Source organism: Seriola dumerili, unplaced genomic scaffold (genome assembly GCF_002260705.1).
Source record: "Seriola dumerili isolate Sdu_G_001 unplaced genomic scaffold, Sdu_1.0 BDQW01000073.1, whole genome shotgun sequence".
In the NCBI taxonomy this organism is placed as follows: Eukaryota; Metazoa; Chordata; class Actinopteri; order Carangiformes; family Carangidae; genus Seriola; species Seriola dumerili.
This window is the reverse complement of record NW_019174328.1, coordinates 5550650-5562029: the sequence shown is the minus strand read 5'-3', so window position 1 is coordinate 5562029 and position 11380 is coordinate 5550650. Positions and strand designations below refer to the sequence as shown.

Below are 11380 nucleotides of genomic sequence, written 5' to 3'. Positions count from 1 at the left end.
CATGTGTAAGTCATGAATGTTGACCCCAAGAGAATCATCTTAATAACTTCAAGTGAGAGCCATGAAATGCAACAGGATACCACAAAGTAAAGATTTACAAAACACCACAAATTGTGTGATGTGTGTGTTATGTCGTGAGTAGTGCTGTGAGACCCTGCGAGATGCTGTAGGACACAGAGAGATGAAAGAGCTCCAGGCCTGTTCCTGGGCGTGTGGCCAAGAAAATCTGTTTTGAAACATCCTGATGGAACTAAACCTCCCAGTAGACTCATTTCATCAGGGCGTCTTTGATAGATCTTGATTCTCCACAAAAATGGATCAAAAGCTTCAGAACAAGATAAACAGGGACACATGACATCTTCCAGTGATCACATTAAAATTGGCTTCTATCAGAGGGATTGCACAATGTTAAAAGTCTGAGCTTCTGTGTCTTTGTTCTTAAGGTTTTATTGATAATAATTTCATTGAAGCGAGGTTGTATTGCACATTTCACATGTATAAATAAGATCCCTAAGTACAGTATGTTTTATTCAAGTCGCTGAAGGAGGCTTACAGAGTGCACGTCAACATGTTCAGATCTGCAAACCTGTGACTCTGCAAACTGCTTTAGTCCTTTCAGGTCTATTGCTAATACCAAGGCAGGAATGTGTGTTTTAAATGTGTGCTTAACGCTCTCAATACCTGCCACAGCAAATTATATTCAAAAGACCTACATTTAATTGCTTTCATCTTTGTACACATACCTATCCCCCCACATACAAAAGCATGTTTTGATAAGAGCAGCTGTGCGTGTTTTGTGATCCTAAGTTTATAGACTTAGAAACACATTAGCAAGGATCTCAAGATATTATTTTATCAAGAAGAGCAGATTTGTTTATTGATGGTGCTTCTCTGCCAGCTCAGTCAGTTTGATGTGATCAGGTTCAGTTTTTAGCCATGGTAGCTTTGCGGCTCTAGGGACGGCAACATCAGTTGGTTGGTCCATTACTGTGGTCCTGATTGACAACTATTGAGTCAGTGACTATTAAATATTGATTCACATGAGGTTCTATAGAGGCATCCATGGTCCCCAGAGGCCCTGATTTTTCCTCTTGTGCCTTCATAAGGTTGATATTTTTGGTTTTCAGTGAAATATCTTGACTTTGATGATCCTTTTCATCTAGTGCTATCATCAGGCCAATATTTCAATTTGTCCAGTCATTTCATTTATGAATACCTGCAATGATAACATTTTAGCCTTACTTTGTGTTTAGTGATCATTAGCAAATGTCACTGTTAACTCAGATGGCGAACATGGTGAGCATTACCTGCTAAACGTTGGCATTTTAGCACTGTTATTGTGAGCATGTTCTCACAGTCTGGCCTTTTAGTGCTTTAAGTGGACATGGCTATAAAGAGGTGATAATTTGGGACTCTTGGCACTGTCCTGTGTGAGTTCACTAAAAGTGCAACTGAAGGTCATCATCACTGTCAGTTGAACACACCTGCCAAGTGACTATAACAAAGGCTATGACAAACACCACCTATAATACAATATATAATATGATCATCATCAGATCACCTTTTTTGAAGTATTAAATGTAATCCTGGACTCTAAGGGCAGGATTTACACTAATCAAGTAGTGTGAGACAGGAATGGGCCGGTTGTCTGCACAGTGAACCTGACCGGGGTCAGAGGTGGAGCTTAACCACCACTCTTGTCCTCACATGAATGACCCAAGGGAAGGGCAAAAAAGAGATAAAAAGGGGAGTACAAGGGGAGTGGGGAAGCAGAATGACAAACAGACAGACATTATTCTTGTGAAAACACTCAGTCCTCACTGCACTTTCACTTTTCATCAAGTGTTTTGGCTGCACACGAGTTGAAGGAATGCACCGCGGGGCAGCCTGCAGCTCACCCTGACAGCACACCATTCCCCTCAGCATCGTCTCTCTACCCCTCCCCGCATCAAGACCACGTCCTAACATGTACACCTCAGTCCAAATTCAATATGTATCCTGAGCATCATCTAGGGAGGATATTTGCCCATCAATGTTCTCCTCCATTAATAGATGCATGTAGCCTTATTTAGTTTTTTACGCAAATAATATGTGATGTTTTGTCTAGAGGGCCATCCAGATGTGAGACCTTTTTAGAGACATGTTGATGAACTGCATTGACTGATGTCAAGTCTAATACATCTGCACAATTTCTATGAAGTCAAAGACAAGGGCTTGGCTCCTGTAACCTCACGGAGGTAACTGAGATGAATGGCTTTGCAGGTCATGTGCGGGCATGACAGAGTTCACTCTCCTCTGTCCACCTCTGTCTTTTACAGCTTTGTGGTTGCAGGCTACAATGGGAGAGAAATACATGAGCTTAACTTGGTTCATTTCAAGGCATGCAGACATAAGATAAATCTGCAAAGAGCATTTAAAGAGAAAAAAAGCCCCACTTTATCCAAAATCCCCCATGGGCTCAAGCAACCTTATCCCTCTGTTGATCAATCATCTACATACATGCTACAACATTTTTTAAAACTGCTGCTTTTCCGCAAGCTGTTTCCTTCCTACACCTTGTGAAAAAGGTGTTGGCCTCCCAAATTAGATAGTGAGGTTGTAAGACCAGCTATTACCGACCTTACCACAGACCTATCTCTCTGCTAGAGTGAAAATTTAACAGTCAGGTGGTTACTGTAAACGCTTTCCACGAATACAAATAGGAAGCAAAAACAAACATCTCCTCGGGGCTCCTCATAAGCCAGATGCATGTATACTACTCTCATTTTAGCTTCACTAGATTGCATCGTGAGCTGAGAGTGGATGGCATACTTTCACAATTCCCATTGCTTACACGTCTCACATCTGACCATCATTTCGATTTAAAATTATGTAGCACTAGCTAAGAGCACTTACTAAAGCCCACTGATTAAGTGATAATAAAATTTTTTTTAAAAAGTAATGAAAGTCTGCTAACTTCCTCAGAAATATGATGATGTCAATGATTTTAGATGAAAAGCAGTTAAAGGAACTGTGTGATACTTTTGGGGAAAAGTTGAATGAGAAGATTGACTACACTCTCATGTCTGTACAGTTAACCATTAGCTTTGTTTAGCATTAAGATGGGAAAACCCCCCCCAAAAATGAAATGAAACAACAACATGTTGTTTTACAGTGTTACCTTTGGACAGAGCCAGGCTAGCTGTTTCCCTCAGGATACAGGCTCTATAGTAAGCTAATCTAACCGGCTGCTGGCTGTAGCGTCATATTTACTGAACAGACTTGACAGTGGTAATGATGTTCTTGTCAAACTCTTGGCAAGAAAGCGAAAGAGCTTATTTTCCAAAACACTGAACTATTCCTATAAACCTTCCTCAAAGCTGAGGTTGATCCAGCAACAAGCCCGTGTTCACATACATATATATGTACATATCTGAATACCAACACCCCATTTTTTCCACTCACACACACCCACTGATACACACACCCTAAATAAACAGTGAGTAAGAAAAATAAATTTGCTCATAAAAGACAGATGTTGCCATTGGATACATGATTAGACTTGGCTTCTTGCCTCCCATGAGAGAGAAAGATAACACTCCCATGGTAAATGAACTTATGTATTGGGTGTGCAGGCCAGTGGAACAGTAGCAGCCAGTGCTGGAAAGTGGACCCAACTCAACCCTGAAGGCTTTCCACTGTGTAAGCCCTGAATAACATATTTAAACCAAGGGTGATAAAAGGGCCAAATCCCAAATTTTGAAGGAAATCCCTTTCCACCAGCTCAACAATTTACAATCAGGCTTTTCTTAAAAATACTTAAGCTGCAGAGCCAATCTCCAACATGGTGCTGCACACAGTCAGTGCAGTGTCTTTTGGTCTTTTACCATCTAATGTAACACTGTAAGGTAGAACAACTGACAAATTATATCCAGTTTACAATTAATACCTCCACAAACTCAAAGAATAATCCCTGCAGCCTTAAAGTGAGACACGTGCGCTCAGTATAACAAAACCCTCTCATCCACATACTGTTTTCATAATGGGCCACTTGAAGAAACACTCACAGACTGTTTGCTCAGTCAGTGAGAGGTCCTCACTGTGTTGACTATTATTTTACTCTCTACAGGGTGGGCTATTTCACTGGAGGTATCAAATGATCACCTATTCTGTTTTCCCTTGAGTGGATGTAGTGGTCAGAGCATCAATGAGCCACTGTGGAGGTGCAGGACTCTGACACGCAACCAAAAAGGGAAGCTGTCAATCAAATACAAGGTTTGAACCACTTCAATAATACTGTCTTCTCTTCTGTCAGTTATAAAATTTAATGCACATTGTGTACATACGATAAGTAATTTTGACTGTAATTACAGGTTGTATTAAAAGAAATTGCTTGTAAGAATGCTGATATGAGGTGATTAGTTCACTTTACCACCTGTAGGCACATATTTTATACTCAGACATGTAAGGTGAAAGGTGGGAAAATAACATGACTAAATAGATGGCCTGTCATAAAGACCATTTGTTGACTGTGCAGGATGCGTTCAGTCAGGAGCAAACAGAGAAAAAAAAGGTGATGACTAAACCCTAACCCCTAACACTCTCCATTCCTGTCTGGCGTCATGAAAGAGACTCTTCAGTCGTGACAAGTTAAAAAACACACTCCAGCCAACATCTCTCCCCTGAGGGAAAGAGAGTAGTCCTAGGTGTGGTTGCAGCTCCGGGATAGAGACTTTTTTCTTTATTTATTCTCGTGATAACTTCAAGCTTGGAGGACAAGCTTGAAAAACTTTAATTGCAGAAAATGTTTGCATCTGCAGAGTCTGTAAACATCTGTAGGAACAGATGATGCAGCTGCTGGGCCACATAAACCACAGGCAACACCACCAGCTGACCATAGGAAGGGCCTTTGGAAAAGAGGTGGAATTTCAGTGAAATTTTTTAGTGCACTGAAATAAAGATGTATGGCTGACCAGAAGCATTCACTAAGATTGAATTACCCATGCTCCGACAGCTGGTGACCCCTGTCCAAGCTGAGTCTCCGACCTTGACCATAGTGCTGCATAATGTCTTAAACTTATCAACGCTGTGACTTTTTTCCTCGAGGCTCTGACTAACCCCAACCCTAACTACCATGACATGCTTAAAACTTCAAACTTAATTTAATTGATCATTCAACTTGACAGTCAACACAGCAGAACACAGCCTTTATTTTCATTAATAGCAATTTACTGCATTCCACACATCTGTGGTTGCAGGCTAAATATCTTCAACTTGAAGCCACAGGAAGTGCACATGAAATGCAAAAACCGCACTGCAGCACCATCTGCCTACAAGAGTGAACGAATCAGAGAAACACCCAAGTCTTCCCAGGTCTGTCCCAGATGTAAATTAGGAAATATGTGTTTTGGAATTTTCTTTTTCTCTATAAAAAAATGTTTATCTTGTATGTGTTTGTCTTTATCAAAAGCAAATGAGAATATACTCATAGAGCTTTTCTTCTTTCTTTTCTGGGATACCTCAAATCGACAACCCTTACCAATATTATTTTATGGGAATAGCAATAAAGGCAGCCATTAAGTGTACACTTTAATGAGTTTATTTATTGATGCATGGGGAAAGTGGGAGATCATTACTTCTGCTCAATGAAATACTTTTAACTAAATGTCATAATTATTTCTGAAAAAAAAAATGAGGTAACAATAATTAATTCCAACTTTCAAATACAAGTTTTTGTATCTACAAACAAGGAGTGCAAATGGAAAAACCTTTATAATACAAAAGCACCATATGGCAAATATTCTCCCAATTATTGTCACTCTTGCATGTGTACAAGTACAGAGAGCACTTGGTGATCAATACCATCAACAAGTCATTACATCAGGTAATGAATGGATGTGTGAAATAATCTAAACCGGTGAGGTTATGTCAGGATTTACAGAAACTTGCTGCCCTCTTGAGGCAAGGGAAAGATGATTTGGAAATTTGCAGGACATTCTTGAGAATAAATAATGTAATTTCAAGTAGAAAGACAGTGTTTTAGGAGTTCAATAATACAGTAAAGAAACGTATTAGCAAAGCCTTTCCAGAAAAGAGGAAATTTACCCATAATGCTTTCAAATGTCATAATATTTATACATTATATCCATAAGGCTTTACCAACTGACAAAGGGTTAGAAAAATGTAATTTATTGGTCCCAAATTGGGACATGTGAAAATTTTCTTTTCGTGCGACCCTAATCCTTTCCCATATAAAAGACAGGAATCCACTTATTGATTTATTTTCAGTGTTTTTTTGTTCGCTTGTTTTTTAAATAGTGACGATGAACAATAAAGTTCAAAAAGCTGTTGTGTCACCAAAATCTTTGTTCCATTTAGTATACATGTTGAGAGTAGCTGGGTTAACACTGGGCTTGATGCGCTTCAGGGAATCCTCAAAGTCTTTCATCTTTATGTTACGCATCTGTGAATGAACACAAGAGCATAATTATATGGATAACACAATTACATAATGGTAAATGAGTATAAAGGAGATGTATCTGCAATATTGCGAGTAATTTATTGGCATTATCTCACCTCATTAGCAGCCATATACCGGACTTGATCTGGTCCCAACTCTGTGAGAGATTTCACAATAAAAATCAATCCGATCGAGCCCATCATGGAGGCCAAAGTATGAGTACATGATCAATACAATAATGTGACAAATAGATCGTACCTCTAATCGGCCCGAGTGCAGCATCTTTGGCTAATGAGGTCAAATCACTTCCTGAGTATCCTGCAGTCAGTCTGTCAAGTTGCATATCCAGGAATTAATGCAAAGTCACATTAAAATGACTTTGTAAAGGCTGTGTGGTGTGTAAATATGAACTCACTTTGCAAGACTGGACAGCTCATTTTTGCTCAGTGGATTCCCATGCTTTCCCAAAAGATTTTTCAGCAGTGTGAATCTTGTCTGGAGGAACAAGAGTTACATAATATAACTTAATGAAATGGGATAAAAATAGGAAAAGATCACATTTCAAAGCTAACAAAAGACTGTAGTGTATTAACTGTCATAAATCCTCTACAGTAAATACCTGCTCATCTGGCAATCCCACATAAACTCTCTTTGCAAAGCGCCTGTAGATAGAAACAAGAGGAAAATGGTGGTAACCTTGTATAAAAAAACAAAACAAAAAACAATGACTGTATTGTTACTACTATGCATGTAGGATGGTATAATATACCTCAGTACTGCTTCATCGAGCTCCTGAGGCCTGTTGGTTGCGCCCATTACGAGGACCCTTTCATCTCCCCCTGACTGCACCTAAAACCAAGAGGTACTGTTGTGAAAACACCACCAGTGCTCTATGAAATAAGTAACTTACACACCTCAAAGATGGTTCATTATCAGATTTCAGAGGCTGCACTTACCCCATCAAACTCAATGAGGAACTCAGTTTTTAGTCGACGAGAGGCATCATTTTCTCCCTCCCTCCTTTCACAAAGCAAGCTGTCCACTTCATCTGAGTGTCAAATAAAAATTGAGAGGTCTCTTTATGAGCTGGAATCCGGGGGTAAATTACTGTTTGAGGCACATCTACTCTATAATAGAGTCATACAAACCGATAAAGATGACAGAGGGCTGTAATTCTCTGGCAACTGCAAAAAGTGCTCGTACAAGCTTTTCACCTTCTCCCACCTGTGATGGAGATCACAGGAAAGGTTAAAAAAACACACACACACACAACACTAAATTTAGTGTAGTGTCAAGACCTAAAGAGAAAGTGTTTTCTTACATATTTAGAGGTCAAACTGGCAGCGCTGATGTTGAAGAATGTTGCATTTGACTCAGCGGCAACTGCTCTGGCCTTGTAAGAGGAAGAAAAGGCTGTGATTCAGTCGATATCACTGAGACAAGACTATCAAGAGCTATAGGCAAATGATAAAGCACAGTTTGGTCTGAGTGAACTGGTTTGTTGTGTTGGAAAGAATGCTCAACTTACCAGCATGGTTTTCCCATTTCCAGGTGGGCCAAATAAAAGCAAACCACGTGCCGGAGCTCTCAGGCCAGTAAAGAGCTAAAAGGCAAATGGCATGTGAATAACAGTATAACAGGAAAATCTGAAATAGCAGGGACAAAATTTTTATAAGTGATCACCTCTGGTCTTAGGGCAGGTAGGATCACAATCTCTTGTAATGCTTGCTTGGCCAGATCCTGTCCAGCAATGTCTCCAAAGGATACAGATGCTCCACTGCAATGAACAGAGCAAACTTCTTTAACTGCAGCACGTTTCTTTCTTTTTTTTCACATTGTCAATGACGGCAGAATTTACAAGAGTTACAGTATTGCTTTTAAATACCTGTCAACAATTTCATTCAGAATCAAGTTGGCCAGTTTGCTGTCCACATTCTTGAAGTTTTTCAAATCCCTCTTTGGTGGCTGTTTCGCCGCTGCAGGTTTTCCATTTTGAACCTTTGACATTCGTGGGGTCACCTTCGCAGGAACAAAAATATCCCCAAAGCATTATACACTTCATCAGAAGCAGACATCTTGAAAGAACATACAACTGGATAAGAAGATGTAAAAACACACACACACACCTTTGGATCAGTGGCTCTAGGTCTGACAGCAGAGGAGGGCCTGATGTTACCAGGTACTGCAGGCTGGCTTTTAGGTACAGGTTTTGGTTGTGGATTATTCCTCCTTTTAGATGCAAGTGTTGCCTCTGTGAAACAAGGACAGTATTGATCCCCAGTTTGTATGACATGAACAACACTAATTTGGTTTAGACTTTAAGATGTAAGACAACCAAGATGGCCCTTACCTAAAAGGGCGAGCCTGTCTTTTGCCATAGTGAGATTGTTGACCATTTTGTCTTGAAGTCTCTTTGCTCGCTCTCGATCTCCTACTAACAAAACATGGAGAATTGGGCTAAGGCATGTCAACAGTGCACATCATATACATCTGGGTGTTTTTTTGTTGTTGTTTTTTTGTTACCTTGTGGCGTGATCTCTACTGCAATACCCTTTTCAAGCTCAGAAATACCTCTCTTGTACCACTGCACAGCCTCCTCCTTCTCACCTGTCATCACAGAGGGGACGGGGTGTTTATGAAGAGCTGTCACACACCACAACACATCGGCTAATCGCTCAGAAACGCAGCAAACAAACCTGTATCATCTTCGTCGATCCTTAATGCTTTCGATATATATTCAAACGCCTGCTTATGGTAGTTTCTGATAACTTCGCCGCTGTCTTTGCCTTTACTTGCGTTCATTTTGACCGACATCGCGATACTGTCTCCTTATTCTCAGAGTAAGCCACCTGTAAAAAAAAGGATACGGTGAAATGTACCTAGTCAGTCTTTTTGTCACATATGTAACAATAATAATGGCTCCTCATCACTACACAAACATTTCCAACGCCAACTTCCGCAATTCCGTGTGTTCACCGTACGCTCGATGACAGTCTTCTTGTTTGAGGTTGAATGGCGGTGAGCAAACAATGAACAGTTGCATTACCGCCACCAACTGGTGTGGAGTGTGAATCACAACGTCTAATATTTACAATATAAGGGGGGGGGGGGGCTCAGCCGCTTTCGTTCTGCCTCATATTCCTGATAGTGTAGTATAACATGCCCTACCGCTTCTTCTTGCCCACAGTCACAAACGCCTGTATTATGTTTACTGTTTTATATTTGAATAGTGTACTGTTTAGTCCAGTGTGTCCAAATCGTAGTCTTGATATAATGGTCTCATCTCTCCTGGGCCTTCCTGCACACTTCATTTCTCCCACTTTTCTTTGACCTCTATAAAATTACCATCCTTTCCCCTCCTCCTCCTTTCAGTCCACTGCATCGCTTTGTGTTGGGTGATCATGACTATATGGTCTTGTAAATTAACCCAGTAATTCAGTGATAGCTGTGTCCTCATTTCCAATGATACTTGCTGCTGATCTCACACCACACAACCATAATCTAATATTGATCCAATTAAGCCACTGTATATGGCCTTCAAAGCAGTTCCATCTGCTTTAGTAATTTCGTACATTTGTCAACAACTTTCTGAACATGTACAACCCATGAAATTTCTTTGATTAAACCATATCTCTGAAAAGAGTGTTTCTTGGTAACGCTCCCTAACCTCTCTCCCTGAAGAGTGCCTGGTTGCAGACAACATGGCAGGCAGCCACAACAGACACTGCTGTCACTGCCTGAGCCGTACCGGAAACCTGCAGGAAATCATATGACCTCAGCAGGTCTTAGTCTTTTTCTGTGGAGTAGCACCACATGGATTTAAAAAAAATGTATATGACTCTCAGCACTTACACTGCATCCTCTGTTGCCAAAAATCTGTGTTAGAATACAGACATCTTTCATGTTCAGGTGCACAGGCAGACAGAGGTGCAGGCAAATTAGTCCAGAAGGGCTGGACAAAGGTTAAGTCAAAAGAAACTAAAGAAGTAAGTAAACCACAAGTACTAACCTTGGAGGAGATGTGACTGGAAGACACACAAGGGCTGGAAATGGGGATGTGAAACAACAGGAGAGTTAAGTGAAAAAGAAATAAAACAGGAAATACCGCAATACTGAAAAGTAAAAAAAAAAAAACACAACCTAGGAAGGTTTGTGGGACAGAGGTACAGCCATGTTGTTGCTAAAATCAAAAAGGCTCATCTTTTCATTTCATGCTCATCTCTCATCAGACTTTGCCAGGCCTCAGTTTACTAACAATTTAAAAAAAGAACCACATTTTTAAACAAAACTAAGAGTTATGGGAAAAAACAGGATATTTCGGAGCAAAACAGGAGGCTAAATGTTAAATGAAGCAGTCATCCAAACTAGTCAATCATTAAAAAAAATCAGTGCATACTGTAAAGACATCATTTATATGGTATTGCACAAGTTTGCAGATTGTGGTGGGCTATTCACATGGTTTTTCAGATTTGATTATACTTTTATATACACAATGACACTGCCTGTTAAAAATACATGTTCCCGTCTAACACAGTTCTCCGACAATAATCACAAACATTTTGAGATACAGCTCTGACTGGATTTGTTTTTCAACAGTGTGAGTGTAATTTATTTTGCACAAATGAACACCAGGAGACATGGTTTTCTAAGAAACAGACAGTAACAAATATTCACTTTTACACAATGCAGAAAAATCTTTTTTGGGGATCAGAGGTCCTCCCCTATTTAAACAGTTCATTGTCTATGGCACTTGACAACTTCCTTCTCCCAACACTATTCTTTGTACAGCAAAGAAAAACATAAGGGACTAAGACAGTGCTCCAAAATGATGAGTGAAAAGCATAAAACATTTATATAGACACAAAAGGCAAACTGTGGTCTTCTCCCATGTAAAAAAAAAACAAAAAACTGCCACATAAGATAGCCTTATTAGTGTGTTTT

The 11380-nt window shown here is 39.9% G+C and overlaps 1 protein-coding gene across 3 annotated transcripts; it reads right to left on the bottom strand.

Moving 5' to 3' along the window:
• Positions 1–5562: 5562 nt before the first annotated feature.
• On the bottom strand, positions 5563–9421 carry spast (spastin). Of its 3 annotated transcripts, XM_022743714.1 has the most exons (17): positions 9379–9421; positions 9136–9288; positions 8963–9046; positions 8790–8873; positions 8566–8690; positions 8325–8458; positions 8123–8216; positions 7968–8042; positions 7761–7832; positions 7588–7663; positions 7396–7487; positions 7209–7288; positions 7059–7101; positions 6855–6934; positions 6698–6768; positions 6556–6596; positions 5563–6442 (listed from the first exon to the last, which is right to left on the bottom strand). In XM_022743714.1, the coding sequence occupies exons 2-17, from the start codon at positions 9251–9253 to the stop codon at positions 6317–6319; spliced, it is 1395 nt and encodes a 464-aa protein (XP_022599435.1). In that variant the 5' UTR covers positions 9254–9288; positions 9379–9421; the 3' UTR covers positions 5563–6316. The 3 variants fall into 3 exon arrangements, with proteins under 3 accessions (XP_022599435.1, XP_022599434.1, XP_022599437.1); XM_022743713.1 differs by having other exon boundaries at positions 9136–9409; XM_022743716.1 differs by having other exon boundaries at positions 8790–8870; positions 9136–9409.
• Positions 9422–11380: the final 1959 nt, after the last annotated feature.

Bases quoted from the DNA above. Each gene is read 5' to 3' on its own strand.
- spast (XM_022743714.1), bottom strand. From the start codon at position 9,253: ATGTCGGTCAAAATGAACGCAAGTAAAGGCAAAGACAGCGGCGAAGTT. The intron at 7,664-7,760 runs GTAAGAAAACAC...TCTCCATCACAG, and splicing joins CCAGTTTGACCTCTAAATAT to GTGGGAGAAGGTGAAAAGCT. The intron at 7,488-7,587 runs GTTTGTATGACT...TTTGACACTCAG, and splicing joins GCCCTCTGTCATCTTTATCG to ATGAAGTGGACAGCTTGCTT.